The 22,925-nt window shown below is 43.7% G+C and overlaps 1 protein-coding gene across 1 annotated transcript in view; it reads right to left on the bottom strand.

Moving 5' to 3' along the window:
* LOC103359017 (SH3 domain-containing RING finger protein 3) overlaps window positions 1-21,208 on the bottom strand; it is a 101,938-nt gene extending 80,730 nt beyond the window's left edge. The window contains exon 1 of the mRNA XM_008284187.1: window positions 20,570-21,208. Within this exon, the coding sequence (XP_008282409.1) occupies window positions 20,570-20,983 (414 nt within the window). The 5' untranslated portion in view covers window positions 20,984-21,208. The remainder of the gene's footprint in view (window positions 1-20,569) is intronic.
* Between the last annotated feature and the right edge of the window lie 1,717 nt (window positions 21,209-22,925).

The following is a 22,925-nucleotide window of genomic DNA, read 5'->3' as shown; positions in this document are numbered from 1 at the left end:
TTGTTCTGCCTCATGAGCCACACGCCAGTCATAAGATTCAATTATGAAAAACAAGAGATCTTTATTCACGATTGACAATAGCGACACACACAAACATCTGCAGGGTTCAGAGCCATCTGTTGTTACAGACTGCTCAATCAGCCCGGTGTGTGCGAGTGTGAATGTCACGTATCTTCCAGTTAGACATAAACCATTGTACTTCTGAATGGTTTCTGAGAGTATGTGCAGCTTGTGGCTGGGAATGTAGCCTGTCTGTGAACAGGAATGTCAGTCAGCAGAATTTCTCTGCTTCATCACAGTGAGAGTATGCAGAAACTTTAACCTGAAAGCTGTCCAAAAAGATAGATTCATGGTGACAGCTACAGGAAGACTCCTGGAAAGATTTCAGCACTGTAAGAAGTCAAGCACTGCTTCAGTGATAATGGATGACATTTACTTATAGATGAATATCTCTCTCTTTTATTTTTTTTTTGTGATCAACTTTTTATGGATTTAATAATGTAGAACTCACAAGACAGACAGTATGAGCGAGATGCTAGCATCCCGACCGCAAGTCCGCCAGACAGCAGGACCCTATGAAGGTTTAGTCAATAAATAAATACACGTGTGTCTTGATTCTTTTCATCAGCATTTGATATGCTAAATAAGTATGAATCAGCCTCACTGGTTTAAAGGAGTGAAGATAGTCCAAATAAACAAGAGCACCATCTACAGACACTTACCTGAAATTTTCATCTAGCGCCACAATCAGATCACAATTTGTCCAATGTTTGTGAATGACTAAACACTAAACCTATGACACAAGCAGTCAGCAGAAGCTGTATATTGTGTTTCCTGCTCGTTCTGAATATTTGATTAAGGTGTTAAACATGGTAAACATATGACGTTGTGAAAAGCAAAATGCTATTTTACTTTGAGGATGTTAGTATGGGCTGCAAGGTGGATCGGTGGTTAGCACCGTTGCCTCGCAGCAAGATGATTGCCGGTTCGCATCCTGGTGAGGACACCCAGGATCTTTCTGTGTGGAGTCTCCATGTTCTCCCCGTGCAGCGTGGGTTCTCTCCGGGTTCTCCGGCTTCCTCCCACAAGGTCCAAAAACCTGTTGAGGTTAATTGGTGATTCTAAATTGTCCGTAGGCGTGAATGTGAGTGTGCTTGGTTGTCTGTCTCTAAGTGTAGCCCTGTGATAGACTGGTTATCTGTCCAGGTGAACCTGCCTTCACCCTGAGTCAGCTGGGATAGACCTCCACTGGGACCCAAATGGTAAGTGGTGTATAGATAATGGAAGGATGGATGCTGTGAAGTGCAAAATGCTATTATTTCTACTTTGAGGATGTTCGTCTGCTGTCATCTGCGTTTAGCTCAAAGCAGCACTGTATTTGTCCACAGAGATGGTCGCAACTCGTTTCTTGATAAATAGCGTCAAAGTTAATCAAAATGGTTGTTTATCATTATTCGAGTGATTAAGCACTTCAGTGACTTTCCAATCATTTTAGCAGTAAAAATAATTAAAATCCCTCTCTGGTTTTTGATTAAACCCTCATCTGTGTGTATCAGAGGTACATAGTTAGAAGGTTTTTCCATGAAAAGAATTCCTTTGTGCCTCCAAATGGCTTACAAGCAGCTCTACATTATTGCCTTCTCTAGAATGTGCAGATCTAGGAAATCCTCGCCCCCTCTTTCCATCCATCCCCTCCCCATTTGCTGCAGCTCAGGAACACCAGCTCACCTACGATTCTGCTTAAACACCGTTAAACTACATAACAGGAATCATTAAGTAATGCAGCCTCAAACGTTTAAACTGCTTAGTTCTGTCGCACATGAAACCCCAGAAGTCTGAATCTGTGTGGCACCAGCACACCACGGTTTTAAGGTGGAACTCCCACAGCCATGGTGCTTTTTTAATTATGATGTGTCTTAACACCATATCGACTTGTTAACAAGGTAAGAAAGCAGGATTTTCACCATTTGTTTCTGTTTTTTGCAGGAAGAGTTGCTTAATTTAGGTGCAAATATATAGAATTGGACAAGGGAGTTAAAAGTAAAGTCAGTTCTGGAGAAGAAATATGGATATTTAGCTTATTTAGATAATTATCTGATGTGCACAGGACTTAGTGGAATGGTGTCGTATGGATTCATCCACAAAGAACAGTCCCTGAACACACCATGAGGAGATTTTCTCTGAATTTGGCTTATTGGTCTAGACTTGCATACTCCACCTTTAGTTGTGAGCTTTCCGTCCTCTCTCTCCTCCTATTCCCTCTACTGCCTCCTCCTCTCCAATAAAATCACAACTGCCAAAACATGTCTGAGAGAATGCACTTGTTTAAGTATTGGGTATCACACAGCTCGTATTTGTAAGCGTAGTAGTTGTAATAGTGGTGATATTATCTTGGGTTTCAGTGTCTCATATGGCCTAAATCTAATTCTGTCTTCAGATGCTTCTCAGTCCCAACAAGGACACAAACAGTGTATGTGGAGAAAACTAAGTGCTCCTACTTTTGGCACGGAAACAGACAACCTGGAAGCCATTAAATATCAGCTATTAGCAACTGTCAACAAACAATAGCGCTGGTGTGTGTGTTTGCATGAATGTGTGTCTATATACATGCACTCAGGGACATGAGTGACTTATCTGGGACAGGGACATCACAGGGAACAACAGCAGTTGAAATTCAATTTTCTGGTGGCGATAGGGAGCGAGAGCGTGACTGAATAGGTGTGACTGCAGAGGTTTTCCTTTAATACATCCAAGATCATACAATACACAGAAGAACAAGCCACCAGGAAAAGCCTTCCTGCTGACATTGTTTTATGTCTTTAAAAGTGTGTGAGAATGTGTGTGTACGTGTGAAGCTGCAGCAGCTGAATTCAGCAGATATAAAGGAACACTGTAGTGTCACTCAAAACCAGAGGGGGAGAGAGAGCGAGAGCAGAAGAGTGCAGAGAACAATGAGGAAATAAAGCAGAGAGGCAGCAACAGAACTGGAGAGCGAGCACAAGTCAATTGAAGAGAATAGCTGCTATTTTACATTATGTTTACTTTTTGTTCTGTAAATCACTTACAAAACTGTTTTTGATGCCTGCACCGCTCGCTAATGGAGTCGCACTTCTGATACTCCCCAACCGATGACGTACCAACAGGTATGGCAGTCACCTGTCAACGCAGCTACATGGTGATGGCGGCGCCCATAGACGCAGCGCCCCCTTCAGGAGACAACGAAAGGGAACGTTTTGAGTGTCTTGTCTATTCCAGACGTTCATTCTGCAAAACTTGCGGCCGGGAGACTTTGCTGGGTGTCAGGACAGTGAGCGGCGCTGGAATCGGTTGTGATGTGGACAAACTACACCAACATGGAGTCCGATCAGAGACGACGCCGGCAGTTACCAGAGAGAGAAGGAAACGGTACGAACGTAAACAAAGGAGGAGGAAGAGAGCCGGGATCCATGCTAGGCTAAAGGCTAACCCCTCCAGACCAGCAGGACCGTCCTCCTACTCTCCAATGTCCGCTCCCTCCACAACAAGCTGGACGTTTGCTGAGAGAAACCCTCAGAGAGTGGAGGGACTGCTGTGTGTCTGCTTTAACAGAAACATGGCTCCATGACAGCATCCCAGACGGACATACAGCTGGAGGGGATGCAGACAGACAGACAGCCAGCTCTGGGCAGCATCTGCAGCTTCACCATCGTCTTTGTGTCCCTGAAGACCTACCAGGACCTGAAGAGGTTCGCCATGTTCAACGTGACGGATGCAGTGCCCCCTTCAGGAGACAGGAGAGTGAACGTTTAGTGTCTTATCCCAGATGTGCATTTAGCAAAACTTGCTGCTTGAATAATCCTGAAGAAACGCTCTCTCATCTCACCTGTACTACTGTGTATGTACAGCAAAATGACAATAAACCTGATTTGATTTGATAGTTTAAAAGGCCCGTGCCGGTCTAAACTCTGTCCCAGTTCGCTGGACGTAGGACACGGTGACAGATCCAAACCATGGACCAAGTCACGGTGGCGGTGAGTCAGTCAAAAATGTTGGCCAGTGTGGGCAGTAAGTACATTTACCGTACATATGTTAAACTTTGCTGCAGCATTGCATCATCGCTTAAATTTAGAGCCCCACAACAAACCCGCCGTACTCAAAAATAAAATAAAAAAATACGCCTCGGAGAGACAAAGCACTCTCTCTTCCTGTGAGCTTGCCAGTTTTTTGCAAAAAATATGAAGCCCGCAGTGAGACTGGTACTATTGTTAACCCCCCTAAACTATCGTCATTTCCCTTTGTGCCAGTAGTCGCTCTTTAAACACTGGCTGGATCTGTGAGGGGTGTGTGTGTGGAAAAGGCAGAGAAAGGCTGGTTTTACAGCCAAGTAGTTTGTGGAGACTTAACAGATTTCACAAACACTATTTCATGTTTCTACAAGAGCTTCCAGCACATGGGTTACAGTTTGACAGCAAAACAGCGCATTACGGCCAATTAGGCAAGTGCTTCGTCTGGGTTTATTTCTGTCAAAGTAACGCTATTGGATGGTGAAACAAAGAGCTGAAACAGAGGACTTTGGGAAAACTTTGCTTGTGTGGTGCAGACATTTTGGTAAGAAGTTCGTCTGACTACTTTTGGGGTTGTTGTTTTTTTTTCCGCGGCTACAGGTGTGAAGCGTTCACACGTTCTCAGTGTGTGTGTGTGTGTGTTAGGGGCTGGTGTTATGTAATCATGGTAACGGTTCCATCGGCTCTTCTCTTTCCTGGTAAAAGCAGTGTTCTCCCACCACAATGAACCGAGAATTTGTAATGGAGAGTGCAGAGGAGCTTCTCCTGAGAGGAAACTTGGCCAGCAAGTGCAGCGCTACAAGCTAAAATACAGAACAGTGCAAATATGCTGGCGAGGGTGACTGATGTCTCTTTGTGTTCACATTTCTAGACTTATGTAAGTCCAGAGGCCACCGTGATTTCCTTGAGGAAGGGTTCACAATCCACACGACTATAACTGCAATTACAAACACTGTTGTAAAGTAAATAAAGCAAAAGGTGGTTTTGTGTTTTGCAGATGTTCTGATTAAATAATTAGCATGGTAGAATTTAGTTAAATCTAACTGTATCTACATGCATTATTATACCAGTGGGGACAAGACAAGGCTGTTCACACTATTCTATAAAAGTGTAACTTCCTCTAACATTTACGTCTTGCTCCACATACAATAATAGATTTTTCTGAGGGATTCTTATTTTCAGTGTCATCACTATGAAGCCTACAACATAAACTCTGTGATAATGATTCACTCAAAGCTTCAGGCGCTTCAGACAGTCATCTTGGAAGGATCAGGCACCAGTAACTAACCTCGTGGCACCGGATGAACACCAGCTGAGAGTTTCCAAGAGTTCTAAAGATGTTTGATGCTGAGAACGGAGCTGTGACCAACCAGTTAGATTTGCAGCAGCGCCGTTATCTATATGTTATATACTGTGCGGGTACATACGTGCGGATCAGGCTCGTAATGTTTGACAAGATAAGCCACTCAAATTAGTGACTCTTAGATAAATACTGCTGCACTCAGCTGAAAGGGGGGAATGCCTCCAGGCTGTTGATGACAGCAGGAATAGTATAAAAATTAATTTGAATCCTGCTTTTCTTGCATCACTTCAGTGACAAAATATTCTTTCTACTTCTCTACACATTCACACAGTGCCTCAAGTGCTGACAGTAAATTAAGTTTGAATGTGCCTTGAATGTTATATCCAGATAATCAACTTTGTAAATACTTATCAAGTCATCAGACATGCATTATTTATTTTTTGCGACCACGATTTTTCTATTTGACTATTTACTTAAGCGACCAATCTGACTGTGCTTAGTGGCAGCACATTTCCATTTTACCCTAACCTATTTTTTATGGGGTTACTTATGTAAGTAGATTGCAATGACTTCGCTAACTTGAATTTTGTGAAGTGATGAACGCCGTAACAGTGTCACGAGAAGATCAATGTCGGTGTTTTTAGGATTGTGGCGGATCAGGAGCGTCATTATCAACAGCACAATGGAATTAAGCGAACGGGAGAAAAAAGAACGAGGATGCAGAAAAGAGGGCCAGATCGAAAAGGCGGAGCGTGTTGATGAAGATAGAAACGGGGTTAATGTATGAAAGAATGTGTTTTCGCAGAGGAAAAGGGAAAGCCATGGCTGCAGGCTCTGACACTGCCCCAGTTTTGCTACAGTGCCAGTATCTCCTGTGGCTCTCCAGCACATTTCCACCCAGTTGATTAATGCTGACATCACAACCATTGCCAGTCTCTTTGAAGACTGAAACTATCATGATCCATATAAAAATTTCTGTTCATCGTTGCTCTCGGTTTTAGCCTAGTTTTTTACTCTTGATTGCCTGAGAAAAAGAAAAAAGTTCTGGGACATCATGGCATGGTGGTGGAAGTAGGGCATGAAGGTACACTAAATAGCGCAGTGTGCTGTGTGACAAATTCAATATATAACGGTAGCTAGAGTGGCTTTCCTCAAAGCTTAAGTCACTGCATTTTACAACATCGATTGCTTTAAAATTCACTGTTCCGTGGTACCAAAGGTGTCTTTTTTCATTTTTTTGTCACTTCTTGTGACTAGAGATGATTTTGAACATATAGAATCTGATTTAGTTATTTTTCTTTCTTTAATATATATTTTGAGGGAATACTTTACTGTTTTTGTAGCTCTCAGTGTGTGAGACTGACTTGTGACAAATACATGAATCTTTAGCTGCTTTGCCACAATTAAACTCCATTAGCAACAACCCAATCCCAGCGCTTAATGAAAAAAGGAATTTCCTCTTCTTGAGTTTGAGTTTGAACCTGCCAAAGTCCCACAACCACTTCAGAAGCGACCTGGTAGGACTGGGAAAGATATCAAAATTTTCCAACCGGCTACATCCAAGCAAGTAAGCGGCAATTACCGATATATTCACGGAGGTATCAGACACAATCTGAAAACAGATTTATTTGTGGCAGTCCACCACAATACCAGCACTAACTCCACGTATTGATTTTCTATTTGTTAACTATTTAAAATTCCATTGCAGAGCTAGGTGCTTGTCTCTTGCGGCGTCTTTCGTTATTTCTTTTATCCTCTTGTCTGTTGCACAAACACACTGACAACAGACCGTCTGTGAATAACTTCTTCTCAGGAAAAACGATCTTTCGTAGCTTTTCCTGGAGGACAAAATCAGTTTTGAGTTCACGAATGGCAACTTCTCCGCACAAATTTGTCCAAAGCTGATGCATAAGTTAACCCTGATAGTCTATTTGTTGTTGAGGTGGAAGAGTGTGGTGCCATGCTACCTTTCCAGATCCTCCTAACCATGACAGTTAGACCTCTGGTTTTGGGTTTAGCATCTTAACTCTAGCCCGGCTTGTAGATGCTAATTAGCCTTTATTGTCTGGACCAACTGTGCAGCGATGAGGAAAGAGGTACTGTTGTAACTTATCAGGAGCATTTGCACAACATTTGGATATTGATGACAGTAACTTGTCCACCTGTCGGCATGCACTCTGCTTTGGCTGTGGCTACGTACTGCCAACTTATATCTCACATGCAGCTAACGCATGGCTAGAATTGCAGGTTAAGTATTTGTAAAGCTGAATTCTCAAAGAGGCAGAGAGTTAAATTAGCTAAATAAAAAGCCAAAACAAAAAACTCAGCCAACACCGGATCTTTATTGATTACTCCGCACAAGTCGAGCTTTCTGTTGAACACTTTAAAATCATGTTCCTCCTCTAAGATACAGATTCTGTATAATCCAATCTGTAATCTTTCCAAACTCTGAGATTTATTGGTTCCAGCTAAACACTCCTAATTTCTCCAGACGCTGCAACGGTAATGCTGAGTTAAAGCAAAACAAAGCAAAACAAACACAAATCTCACACACGCTCGAGCAAAGTAGGAGAATAATACAGCAAACAACAAATCGTTTTATAAAATGAGAACAAACTAAGTCGTGACCAGTAAACATGGCCACCGTGACAGGAGAAAATCAAGACAAATGTGTCCAAATCTAGTTTAGGCAAAGTTTCAAAGATTTCCAAACAAAATAAAATGATGGAAATGTTGCCAGAGTAGTCCAAGACCACAAAACTGCCACTCAACCGACGGGCTGCACGATTCTGTGTGTAAAAAATGCTTCATCAAGTTTATCAAAATCAAGTTTCTTAAACACACAGCGGCTGAGCTACGATGCTGTTCTACACAGTTCATACAAAAAGCTGATAATGGGCATACTATGAGATATCCTGATGGCAGCACTGTGCAGCCCGTGCCAGAAAACCATATGATGACCTATGGTGTTTTAATAGAGCTGGCAGGAACGGGCAAAAGGAGCCTGAGATGAGTTTGGACTTCAGCCAGCTGTCTGAGAACAGATGAAGAGAATGAATGGAGAGCTGAGCGGAGAAGTGGCTGCAATCACTCTGTGGAAGTCCCTCTCTGAGTGGACAAACATCAGTCAAAGACAGAGATTACAGTAATGAAAGACAGGGAGCGGCGAGAGGAGAAAATGAATCATGTAAGAGATGACAGTGATGCACAATGGCAGAGCGAGACACTGTGGCGTTCAGGGAGGACACCGACTTTCAGTTTAAAGACCGTCACCATTTGTCCAAGCTAAATAAAGTCATACAGTATTAATGCACCAGTAAAAACAGGTCCTCATGTGGTCTCAAGATGTACAAATTATAGATTTGAAATTGGAATATTTTGCATTATCTTCTGTTGGACTTACTTCATATTCTCTGAATATTAAAAGCCAGTTGATTCTATCGGCTTCCCAGCTAACTCTTTAGCCATTCATACTACTTTGCCCTATAATATAATTTTTTTTCTCTTACATTGTCTGCTGTCCTATGTAGTTGCATAACTGTCATGATAGATCACAATTTAGCTGTATGATGCATGAGAGCATGTTCACAAGGAATCGATCCTTTTCTATATGTGAAATTCTCTCTTTATAGAATATATATAAAAAAAATAAAATAGTAGCTGCAACATCTCTATGTTTGTCTGGAAATGAGGTGTAGAGTGGAGGTGATGGAGCTCTAAAGGTTTCCTCACACACACACACACACACACACACACACACACACACACACACACACATATGACTCAGGCAGGACAGGGAGCCACAGACACTCAAACACACACACATTCACATAAACAGAGAAACCCAAACAGCAGGGTTGCTAAGACAGCCCATGACAGGTATTATCTGTGCTCCGGTCCTGTCAGTCCGGGCCGCTCCAAACCCAACACGACTCAACATCTGCTCCATTCAGAGAAGACCGTCGGAACAAACACGAGGCCTCTTCAAGTTGATGAAATGCTGTGTGCTTCGTTGCCACCTGTATCCATTCTGCAGACTTGAAATTAATTACTTGACTGGCTTCGCATTAGGTAATGCAGTGAGAACACAGAGTCGTTCTGTCAGGTTAAATGACTAAATGGGAGTGCTAAATATCCCACGCTGACAAACTGGGAGGCTGCAAATTTGCTCTCTTTGTGCTCAGAAAATGTCTGGAGTCAAGTCTGGACAATTTTTGACTCATGGAAAATGACTAAGTGAACCTTGTTGTGTTGATATTAGTCATGTGGTAGCATGCTTATGAAGCCCAAACTGTTTGCAAACTTTAAGTTTGCTTCCTCATTTTATATATTCTGATGTCATATTCATGCTGGGGGACATGGCTGAAATACATAGCACAGTAATAATTACATTTTTAAAGTTTTTCTTCATGATTTAATGCAACAAAGACAAGAAGGGCTCCACAGTAATACAGACTGAGTCACCAGCAGCTAACGCTAATAGTATAAGTGCTCTGTTTTCACAATAGTATCGATGGGAACCTGCCACGACACCGTGGTCACTGTTCACTTATTGTTTTCATGTATACACACAATGTTGACCATCAAATGTTATCAGCAGGTAATCGTGATAAACGCTTTCCAGTCACAGCCAGATAAATACACTTTCTCAGTGGGGAGCTCATGATGAGGAGAATCTCACATACAAAGCTCCGACAGGCTCCTTGAGAAAATGAATGCAAAGCAGCCTGTAAGCATGAGTGACTATGACATTGTCGTATGTTCACAGGACCACATAAATGAGCAGAAACTATCTTCATGTAGCTGGCATGACACTTTCCTTCAAGAGGACGTCTACTGTACTGTGCATAAACCTGGATTCATCAGTGATGTGTCGCTATCTTGTGGTTTGTGTTATAATGTAATCACTACGCGCCTGCAGCAGACATTCTCTGACATGATTTATGCATTTCAGATTGTCCACCAGTTACTTACTGGTGTTTGGCGCTGATAAATTGCTCCAAATCATCACAACATTAGTGTGATGTAAAGAGCCCTCTGGTGTGTTTTACCTTATTAACACATCCATATGGCGCATTTTGTACGCTGGAGCAAAACAAAGAGTCGACGGCATGGCTGAGCGTTTCCACCTTGAAACCGCAGCATACCAATGACAGTCACGGACTCGGTCCTGCGGGGGTTTCATACATAATAAACCTCAAGGACCAATCCTGTCAACGTGTAGAGTGGAGCTTTCTGTATAGCTTCTTCAAAATGTGCTCCTGGTTCCAACATGTACGGCTGAATTACTCTAATGTGCTGTTGTGTAGCATTGAGCAGTAATCAAGCGGGAGGATCTGCGCATCCTCGAGGAAGCAATCTCCACAAACAACCAACATCACTGCCAAGGACACAGAAAGCCCACACGAGCCTTTAGAGTAAATGTTGTGTTTTAAATGCCATTCGAATTTCATGTGTGTTTTCGTATCTGGAGAACAAAATGTCAGGAAACCCTAATTACTACAAGCTCAAACACAAACATTTTGCTAAACAACAACCCCTACCTCTTCCCACGAGGAGACCACATTTATATAACACTGATGTAAATTTGAGTTCCAGACCGGTCGGCGCGCGTTGCCATGGTAACGCGTCTCTGTTGATGTGTGTCATCTTCTCGCCCGTCCTCTCCACTTCTACCTCTCTTTCATGAACTGAAGGTAAGATCTGTGTTTGGCTGGAACACATCCGGTATCGGAGAAAAATAGCGATCAGACTCGTGTCTCTGGAGAGTGTAAAGGTTTTTATTTTTAAGGAGGGGGGGGTGGGACAGGAGATTGTTTGTACCAGCGCTTCCATTGTTCCCAGTCGACACAGAACAGAGCCGGAGGGAGGATGGTGTTTGACCTCACTTCTCTGTGCTTACATAATCCCTGTCCTGAAGGGAGAAAACTACCAGATCCCTCACACACACACACACACACACACACATACAGTACATACACACACCAGAGCCAAAGCCAACAATTCACTACATAACTGCCACTAGGCTTTCACGCGTTCCTTCCAACTTTCCTCGTACACTTTTCCTCTGACACACTTCGGTGACGAGCTACACACCAACCTGAGTCTGAGAGTTCAGCGCTATAAAAGGCCGAGAAATTCTGCTTAAGAGCGTAAAGCGGCCAAGCGGCGCACATGCATGCACGTGGTGGTAAACATACAGAGTTTACTTTGAGTACTCGCACAAACCAGCACCAAACACCACACATGCACGCGTGTGCCAACTCAAATATGCACACATAGTACTTAGCAATACGCAAAACACACACATGCGCCGCGTACGCAGAGCCAGGAGTGGATGTTTGGACACAGACGTCAGAGAGTGGAAAGCTGATCACAGCTGTACTGCAGCCATGAACACTGTGGATCAGACGGTGTCCCAAAATAACCTCGAGTGTTTTTATATGACCCCTGAAAATTCACATGCAGGCAGCAAACATTTTGGAAGGATATCACATTCATGCTCATTCAAGAAAAAAAATACTAAACTAGAGCTTAATGTTCCTGAGTCCAGACACTAATCCTATTATAAATGTTACATATGCTTGGTATTTCTTTGTTTGATAGCGTATTAATCGTATTTTAATACCAACACTATTACACTTATCGATTTAATACATGATTCAAAACTGCTCTTGAGTTTATAATAGCAATATTTTAATACCGAGGTGTGAAATAAATTAGGTTTGCTCTACTTAAGGGGGCTTATTCGGGTGTTTTTTGTCTCCATTCCTTTACTTTTTAACCATCACACTGCTAGAAAAGTCTGCACCGATGTTTCCGAAAGTAAATTGAAGTTTTCAGCGAAAATCCTGAAAGAGGAAATTTACTACTTCAAAAAGTTCAATCAGCTCTACCGGTAAATTAAAACAAAAAAAAAAAAAAGAGGGGAAAGGAGTGATTTCACAAAGATCTATAGCACAACCGGTGATGAATAGAAGTCGAGAGCGGTGAGAATGAACCGCAGATCGATGAAAAGGAAGACCTGCACTCTCTGCGGCGTTTCCAAATTCTCTTCAGATGTGTCTGTGTGTCTGTATGTATGCATGTGTGTGCACTGATACCTCTTCTCCAGCCAAGACTCTGCTTCCTGCCAAATCTAAAGTGGGTGGTGGGTACATTTCAACATCTCTCCATTACAGAGAAAGAAGAGGAGGAGGAGGGGTAGAAAAGGACGACGGAGGAGGCATTTTTGCAATGAAACCGGAAGGAACTCAAACATATTAACACACAGGCATATACGAGAACAAACCCTCACACACACACACACACATAATGTCTGACACCTGGAGAAACCACCTTGTGTTTCCACGAATCTCTTTCCCCAAGAGAACCGTTCCACTTCTTCAAGCACATCACCAGTGGAACCTCATCTGTTATTACAACAGACACACACATTACACTGCATGCAGCTAAGGGAGTCAACACTCTTAACACCAAAGTACAACTACCTGCAGTCACACACTAGGCCTCATCACACTTTTCCAACAATGTGAAAGACTGCTTTCGGCTGCTCGGGGTAATTTTACACACTGACATCCCAGATGGCAGCAGGAGGTAGCTCTGATTTGGTTTGTATGTTGCAAGTTTCATAAGCCATAAGCCATGCGATGTGATGCCAGCACAGAAGCTGTGCCTTTCCCACCAGGAAGTAGCACATAAATGTCCACCCACGTCAGACGCGATTGTAGATGGTGCGCTAATTATGAAGTTGTTGCGAGCGACAACGAGGCACGCATCGTTGCTTTCCCCCTGTCATCGATGAGATTGCTTCTTTAAAAACACCATGTTAACATTTGTGATCTACAAAGTGAGACCGATTCCACTGCAGCTTTTCATCCGGTTGCTCTTGGGAGTGTCGAGTTTCCAATACATCACATTCACTCACTTACATTTGAATACGACACTGATTTTGTCTCGCTTTTTGTGTTAACTTCAACCAGACAACAGAATAGTTGTAGTCTAACAATGTTCATACAAGACATTTTCTCCACTTTGTCAGTGGCCACACAAGAAGCTATTTTCATTAGTGACGTTTTGGACGTTTTTGGTGACTGAAGTGAAATTACAAATCATTTTGAGTGCTCAACTTGCTTATTGCGACTCCTCCACTTATTGTTTTTGACACTAGAAGACCATATTTTCGAGTTTAAATTATACATGACCAAGATTTGTAGCACTGCCACTCCTTTGGAAGCCAATTATGGTTTTAGCATCCAGCTTACACATACAAGTAAGACACATGCTGCGCCAAGTAGTTAAATCTTGAAACAACAATATCTGCATATTCATAGATTCGGGATTTTTAATGATGAAGAAGGAGTGGGTGTCATTTCCTTTTAATTTACTCATAAATCACAAGTTGTTTTAACTTTTTTTGTGGAAAAGTCTATTGTGAGCAGAGCATTTTTATGTCCTAAGACAAAAGATCTTTGTTTTTGCTCTTTCTGGCGCCTATGTCCATAAAACATACATCAGGAATTGCTTTTAAAGTGAATTTGGTCTCAAACGTGATGTGCTAGAACATGCTCATTGTATGCAGATGTTAAAATAAAGCGGCACTCTTTTGTCTGAAATGTACTGGCTTGACCAGTGACTTCTCACCCTCATCTCCATTGTGACAAAAAGCCCAGCAGTGAGGGGGTTAACCCTTAACCTAACGGGCATGTGTGTGCTCATGTGTGTATTTGTGCAACCGGGTTCCCCCGTGGGAATAGCAGTCAAGCTCGAAAGCTTGTTTAGACTTTAACACCCATTATGCATTAACCGCCCCCCCAAACTAAACAACAAGCACACCAACTCATTACAACATCTCCCAGGCTGTAAGCTGCCCAACCTGCCCCCATCCATCAATCCATTATCTCACCCACCTCCATCCACTGGCATATCTGCTTTAGTTGGACGATGGCAGCGCCAATGATGAGATGACATCACAAAGATATATAGATATAATATGGACACAAATAAAAAGGACAAATCACAAAAGAAAGTTTGGAATGGGGGAATACTTTAGATTGGTTTGCTCCTGTTGTTTCATCCCGCTATATTCTGACAGTCAAAGCGGTCTCATGTTTCTACATCCAGCGTGACATGTCTAGCCATTAGGTAACTTGATGCTGCCACTACTAGCTGTACAAGAAGTTGTAGTATTTGCAGTTTTGCCTCATGCTAATACTACAAGATCATTAAATAACTGAAAGGAATAAAGACACTCTGTATTGAAAGTCACATTGGTGTCCACAAAAAATACACAAACCGACTAAAAAACTGATTTGATTATTCTTGTTTAGAGAATATTTTCAGGACTACATTAAACTTTACAAGAGAGTAGAACATAAACACAGTTCCAGGCGGACAAAAGAATAAAATTCTGGAGGAAACATTACCACAGCACATTTTGGCATGAAAATGGTTTTAACTATATGATGCTGAACGCTCTCTGTGGACGGCTTCATTGCAAAACCATTTAAAATCCAATTGCGCCCAACTGGTAAACAAACATTTGAGCATGGAAACAGATGAATGCTCGCTATATGCTAGCATACACAAAGCACAGAAGAGCGTAATTCCCAAGATGTCCCAAAGGCACAGAGCATAGGTCGAGAACGGTAGCACATGCGTGAGCGTTTGGGATGGGGAGGCTTCACCGTGTGGCTGCAGCGAAATTAACTACGTTCCCTTCACAGGAATCTGAGAAAAAGTGCAAGAAGATGAGAAGGAATGAGTAAAGAGCGACAGAGGAAAAAGATGTTTGTGCAAGTGTATGCTCATTTAACAACCTGCACTGAAAAATGTCTCACATATATGCATATATTACGTCCAAAGAGATACTCTGAGACTGGAGAGGATGAATTGTGTGAGGCCGTGTAGCTGTGTGCGTGCTGTATATGTACAGTATGTGTCAGGCGGCGGTTTAGTATTTATGAAGTGAGGGGATAATGTGAAGGTAATGACTAAGAGCTCGCTGTTTTCTGCAGAGATCAGCAGTTTGTAACACTGATGAAAGTGAATGACTGTGCACGCACATTTGTGTACGAGGCGATGTGGTGATTGTGTGAGAGCAGGTGTGTGCTTTTGCATTTCTGTGTTTGTGAATTTGAGTTTTAAATGCGTACAGTAAGGATTTTTTGGAAAGAGGAGGGCATTCAGATCACATTTACTTCTTTAAATGGCAGGTTTTTTTTCTTGAGCTAAGGACAGAATTAGGTTATGCTTTGTCTGTCTGTCTGTGTGCGTGCATGCGTTTGGGTGTGTGTTGTTTGGACAGAGGTTCAAAGGATCATTAGAGGGATTGGAAAGAGACTATTTCCTTTTTTGAACCCCTGCCTAATCCTTGGGAATGACAGGGCAAAGCAATGTCTCACTCTAGAGATGAAAGCAGATGGTGTCATTGCTGCATTACGCTACCATGGTAACCTCAGGCATCGCCATAGCAATCCCAGGTAAATACAGGTGAGGGAGAAGATCAAGGGTCGGGATCTTTGTGACACGGCGCTTTGATGGAAATTGGACAGGCGAGGAGGAAGCAGCAGACGACAATGCAACGACGCCTGTAATTCCTGGCAGTGTACGATGAAGATCTGCTGATGAAACTGGGTTTACAATAAAGAACCAATCACGTTAGGTTCCCCTTTAATGTGACGGGTATGCTGCAGTTTGCTTGAATACATATTTGATAACTAATCAGTCACACATTGAGCGTCTATGAGAAGAAAATTGATTATGATCGTCAAAGCTCTGGTGTGAAATCTTCGTGGTCGGCATCAGACGAGATTACGATCGTGGGGAAAGCACTGGATTCTTCATGACATAAAAATGATTAAACATAAGATGTTTAATGCTATGCAGTAGAGTCCAAAATTAATCCCTCCCCAGACTAAATCTGTCACTGGCAGATGGATGAACAGACAAATAGATTTACTTTATGAATACCAAACAAAAACCTGGGTTTGTCACTGAGGTGTAAATGAGAGACCACGTAATCCCCAAAGCCGCCACCCTCAAGGAAACAATGCACTCCAAGAGGACCTGCCAAGGCCAACCTGCACGAAGAAAGCCAGTAAAAATGTATGCAACATGATCCCCCGCTGTCTTTGCCAGGTATTGATTTAATAACGTTTTAATGCGTCACTTAAACGCAGTCTCAAATACTGACCTGTTTTTAAACTATGCAGCTGAAGATCCACTCGAGGCAAAACGCTCCGTATCAAACAGGTGTTTATTTCTGCATGTTGTGAAGCAGGCAGATGAGTTTTTTTGTTCTTGTCTGGAGGCTTAGTTATTCACAGTATGGGATATTTACCAGAACACATCATTCAAAAATAAACTTTGACGCACGCTGCGCTGTGAAAAAAAACAAAAAAAAACCAGACCATCCCTGTGTAAACTGCTTCTATAAATGCACTGCTCTGCATTTTTTATTTTCTATCCAAGGCCATGATTTGGCAAGAAATGTTTAAGAATCACATACGGCACAAAGACCACAACTAAAGCAGGAATCCGACTCAGTTTGAAGTGTTTTTCTTGTAAGCACAGAAACAAATATGTGAAGTGGACGGCACTTACAGAGCGGCTACCTCCACCAAGGCTGCGTTATGGCAGCATTAAAAACAAATTGTGAAAATCTCCAAACTGAAAGAATGGATCAATATGCAGCAGAGCATGCAGCACTTCATGAGACAACAACAACAAATACCATTTCTTGAATAGCTTTATCGTTGGACCATGATCTGATACGCCACTGAATTAAACGAAAAAACCAAAGCACATTTTTGGGATATCCAGCTAACAAACAAACACAGAGGCTGAACAGACTAAAAAAACAGCATAGCTAGTAACAAGAACAGTCCCCATGTCCACTAGAGTTGAGGACTATCTGATAATGCACCAAAGCAAAATCAAAGCTGAAATAAAAAGCAGGACTGATTATCAGCACTGAAATCAGAATGGATCATCTTACATGAACAGCGCCATGACTAAGTGTCAGCGTGAGGTCAAGCAGCACAACTGGCTGACAGGGAGACTAAAGAGATTGGCTCCTTATGAACATCTTGTCCTATTCGAAAATGAAAACACAAATTTTCACACAAATGCATTCCAGCGCCGTTTACACGCCATCGCTAAACTGTTAAAACACCTCTTTTGTTTGTATACCGGTTGTGCTGTCTGTGAATGTGAGAACAATCGTCGAGTCATTTCTGCAACAGCTGATGCACAACGCAGCGACCGAGGGACTAGTTATGGGGTTGCCGAAGTCGTCGAATGCAAACAGGCTGTTGCAGCAAGACTAGCAGCTCAGCTCTTGAACGCTTGACCTGACTCAGCACAGGAGATGACAGGTAAGATGAAATATCGGTATGAAAACTGTAGACGAACCCCACGTGTCAAGATCAATGCAGGTGCTTATTGTAGTTTAGCGTCTGTCAGAAAGCGTTCTGTTTGTGAGAACTTCATTTCACACAGCGATTTGCAAATTAGAAATGATCGGCCTTGATAAACTCTAATTGGGTGAAAGTACAAAGGCAGCAACGGAGGCTCCGACAGCACGCACAGCGGATGGGATAGCTGGTCTCGCTGCTGATTCAGCAAGCCTGCCTCTTCTTCAATTTCCATAGCAACCCATTCATTCTCATCTACAACCCTTAATAACTGATGTAGTGTTCTGTTTCACCTCTTTGACTCCTGCAGCAGCCGTGCGCGAGTGTCTGTGTATGTGCTAGCGCTGTCACTCAAAGGCAGATTTAACTCCCTTAGCGAGACCCCTGCTCTTTCTGCGCAGAGGGATGTCCATCCAAATGCACACACACACACACACACACAGACACACACACATGCACACACACATAAGCCCCACTGTTAAAGGAGATTAATTCACACTTTCATCACCAAGCCTCGGTCCCCAGAGAGCCTGGAGGAGACTTGGGCAAAGTGACTGCAAGGGGAATTGCAGGGGGTAATGGGTTATAGGTGTGTGTGCGTACATGCGAGCGAGCGCGCGTGTGTGTGTCCACCGGCAATAAAAGCTAAGTCCACAGTGGAGTGCTCTCCCGGAGGGGCCCTAAAACAAGCACAGACTGGCCACAACTAAGAAATGAAGGTGTATATTTTTTGCGACTGTTAACAGCCGCACAGTAAACACAGCTTCTGATGTTAATGAAGCTGAAGGAAGTAATCAGTCACACCATCATCACTCATTAACAGTCACAAATAGCAGCAAGTCTATATTTTCTGATTCCATCATTTTCTGCTGCAAATTCTAAATCAAGTTGCGGCTTTGTGATCTTCCTAAATATAAATTACAAATTACATGAACGACTTTCCTGCACTTCCAACATAGCCATACTGCCGTTATGTAAATCCTATATTGCCACGTCTTTGCTCTGCTTTTTTTTTCTGTATGCGCCAGGCTTCCAAACTGCCCTGCAAGGACCAGTAAAGCCTAATGACTGAATTAGAATAGAGTCTTAAGTGTTAGTGGAAATGTCACTGAGGGTTTGGATTCCTGTTCATCGCCATGAATGAGCGGCGCTGCTCAGCGCTCCCGCACTTCATCGCACCAAAGCGCTCCACTGCTTCAATCAATGGCTAGCTTACCTGACAAGTCAAGTACTGAGTAAGGGGGTGTGAGAGCTCATGGTAATGGCTTTATTTGCCTGAATACTCACTGCAGCCCTCTCACTGGGGACATCACTAAACCCAGAAGACAAAAAAAAAAAGAAAAAAAAGGCTGAACGTGAACATACACCCTCCTGCGCTCCAACTCTGAGAAATCCCATCGCACATATCAAAAATAACACCGGAGACGAATAGAATAAACCCATTTTTATAACGTGGCACCGAAGGAAATCTGGAAATCTTGCCTTTCAACAAAACCGGAAAAGTAAGAATTCTGTCAATGGGGTGAAGTAGCTTCTCTGGCTTCTCTGCTAAAGGATCTATTTAACTTCAACATGAATGCAGTGTTCTCCCAAGGTCCTACTGACACCGCCTCACATTTCTCTGTTCGACATCCTCGTAGACTGAATTTTCTTTTTTTGGGGCTGCTTCTCAGTTTGAATTTGAATTTTTTGACATTTCAGAGACTGCAGTTGGTTAATGGAGCCATTGGGTGCTGTATTTTATGCTTTGACTGTCCGGCATTGGGGCACTGGACACTGACATCATCACTGACAACACGTGAACTAAAAGTTTCTTCAACTAGAATCCACGCCCTCACTTTGGTACTTATCTGTTTGTTAATTGCAGCCCTGGATGTTAAACTTTTGCTTCTGGGAAATATCTGAAATCAGTGAAACAACAGTTCTGCCGGGCGTTCCTATCTCACCACAAGTGCAAGATTTTAGATTCCAGACAAAGGGAACATTTCTGCAGCTCACAGATGATGATCACATTCTGCTGCCTCCCACCTTCTTAAACAGCCACGAGACAACGCATCGGATGCACTGCATAGGATGTAAACACGGCTCTTCGCTTCATTCCCATCCAGTGTGGGTTATAAAAGCTCACACTGCTGCAGTCAGTGGCCAACTGGACTTCGCCTGGACTATTGCAACTATAACACTGGCCAGTGATTCTCTCAGTCCGTCCAGTTCGCCTCCCTTCCCCTCTTGTTAACTCACTTCACTATAATCAAGCCTCAGTGGCAATCAATAGACAACATCACAAACCAGTCAGTGGACGGCGTCTGCAACAGTCTGAGGAAACCACAATGATGCATTTCTGCTTTTCCATTAATACAAATGTAGACATCAGGGGAAGTAATGCTTTCCCACTTTTCCTTCCTCTGTCACCGTGCTTCATAACTTGGACTCCTCTAGTCGAACAAGTTTCCTGCTCATCCCACTCATCAAGCAGTCTATGCTGCAATCACTGTCTCTGCGTGAACAACCAGGACCCAGTCTGCACATTAGCATGTAACTATAGGCTACAGCAGCTGGATCCCTCTGTGTGCATGCTGAACACACTGTTCCCGGCTCCAGTAAACATAAACAGTGAGTAATTCCTCTGTGTGCTTGTCCTCAAAACCTTCTTCCCCTGATTTCTGCTGCTGAACGGAGCAGCAGTGAGCAGACGGAACCAGCCTCAAAGTTCTGTTCTGTGCAGATCATTCACAAAATGTCGTATTAACCAAAGTGTTGGGGAAGAGATGCAGACACCACATCGAGCATGATGGAAAGTAACCAACCTTAACAGGGGAGCTCCTGGTGGCCACAGGCAGCTCTCTGATCGCAGTGCCCGGAGGAGAGGCGGATATCCCGGCTGCGTACCCCTGCAGGGAGCCCCCGGCTAGGGACTGCCTGCCGCCCGCTCCTACTCCTCCTCCGCTCCCTCGCTGGGGCCGCTGCTTGATACCATCCAGGAGGCGAACCAGGAGGATGTTAGCGGGCAGGTCGTCCACCCCGCAGTCCACCAGGATGCGGCACTCCGGGCAGCGGAGCTCGTTCCGGGAGCTGACAATGTTCTCCAGGCAGCGGCGGCAGAAGGTGTGCTGGCACGGCAGCACTTTGGCCGTGGTGTCCAGGCGCTCCAGGCACACCGAGCACTCCAGCAGATCCAGCAGCGACGAGGAGTCGTCCATGTCGGCGGAGAGGGTGAGCATCTGGGCTTCAGTGTCCGTGGGGACGCCGCGGCGACTGTTTCGCGTACCGTGGTGGGAACGGACCGGGGGCGCAGAACATTCTGGGAGGCGAGCCGGCGGGAAGCAGCCCACGGACGCCTCGGTGTCCACTCGCAGTTTATCCCCCCGTGCTGTGGACGTTCTCCGGCTGCTGTCTCCCTCAACGTGTTTGTGTTGCTGGCTGGCTCGCAGCGTCTCTCTCGCACAGTCTCTCCCTCCTCTCTCTCTTCCTCCCTCTCTCTCTCTCTCTCTCTCTCTCTCCAGCAGCTGTGCAGAAAGCGGTGAGGTCACGCTCTCATCATCATCATCATCCGCGCGCAGATCAGAATTGCGGTGCGCGCTCACGCACCAAAGACAGATTGATAAAGACAGACAGAGAGAGAGAGAGAGACCTTCCTCCCTCCGTGGGCATCCACGCAGCCCCCCTCGGTGCTGCTTCTCTCCCACCAGCCAGGTCTTCCTCCCCTGACAGCTTCTGAAGGGCCGCTGCTGCTGTCACACCTTTCAGAGGCTCAAAGGTTCAGCTCACCTGCTGACAGAGACGTGCACGCGCCGGCAGCAGTAAACCAAACAGTCCCCTGAATCCTCACGAGCGTTTCATAAGCAGAAGTTCATTTTAGGTTGTTGTTTTTGATTTTGTGTTTGATTTTTATTATTATTATTATTATTATTAAAGTCAAGCCCAGCTACAAGTAGTCTACACAAAAAACACCAAATAATAATGTTTAAAAAATCCCAGCGTGGGATCGATTTATCCGCCGTGTCTCTCTCTGTGATGCCCACCTGACAGGAGCTGACATCCTTGTTGATTACCTCAGTAACTACATCCAGCTTTTTTGGGGGGGAAAAGGTGGTTTGAGGCGCCGCCTGGTGGTCACCAGCTGATGTGTGCGTTTCTTTGTTTCTCTGGAATGAAATCACAAGTGAAAGTTAACCAATGGGTTTGCTTCCATGTGGCCTACAGGCATAGAGGCCAGGATTTAGTAAAGTAAGATCATGTTAAAACAAAACATAGGTACACGACTAAATCTAATCAGAAGTTTTGGGATTAATTACCAGATTTTTCCAAGTTTCACTAAATGTGTACACGCTTCCATATCAACCACATTACATTACATATACTGACAGGTTCAAGAGAAATCTAACCCCTTGACCCTTACCTGAGTGGCTCTGCTTGCTCTACTGTAGGAGTATTTTGCAGGAATAGTTTGGGTCAACTTGTCCCCGTAGATTGAAGGGTTACTGTAAATCAATACCGAGTTGTTCTGAGCGATCACTGTAATCCTCTGATGAAACCTCTCTGTCCTGATGGAATAGGATGCCCCCCCATCCACAGGGCAGAAAAGGTCACTGAGCGGTTTGATGAACGCGAAAATGATGTGAATCATACGATGTGGACTTCGCAGTCACCAGGTTTCACCCTGACTGAACACCTATGGGAGATTTTCAATGAGCACGTAGGAGCACTGTCGTCAAATCGCCAAATAACGAGCGTCTTTTGGAAGAATTATGCTCATTCACACCTTACCGAGACACTTTTTCAGCTAATTTTTCAGCCATCTGCATGCTTAGAGAATGTGCAAGACCGTCTTTAATTAAAAGGTGCGACTTTTACATATTTTAAGATGCAAGTGAAAACTGCATTTCCACTCAACCGCTTCTTGAGGATAAATTCTGTCACATGCCCGACGCGCAGATAACGGACAGGAGAATGAGTTATGCTGAGGGGGCATTAATCTGCTTACACAGTCGTATTGCGAGCCCACGTATCGTAAATCATTGCATTTCAGAGTTGGGTTTAAGGTTTTGAGGTTAAAGTTACTGCGGGATTAAGGCTTGGGCAAGTCGTACGAGCGAGGTTACGGTAAAGCTCCAACAAATGAATGTAAGTCTGCGCAATGTCCTCTGAAGTGATGGAAACAGG

Source organism: Stegastes partitus, unplaced genomic scaffold (genome assembly GCF_000690725.1).
Source record: "Stegastes partitus isolate 25-593 unplaced genomic scaffold, Stegastes_partitus-1.0.2 Scaffold350, whole genome shotgun sequence".
Taxonomy (NCBI): domain Eukaryota; kingdom Metazoa; phylum Chordata; class Actinopteri; family Pomacentridae; genus Stegastes; species Stegastes partitus.
This window is presented reverse-complemented; position numbering and strand designations above follow the sequence as displayed.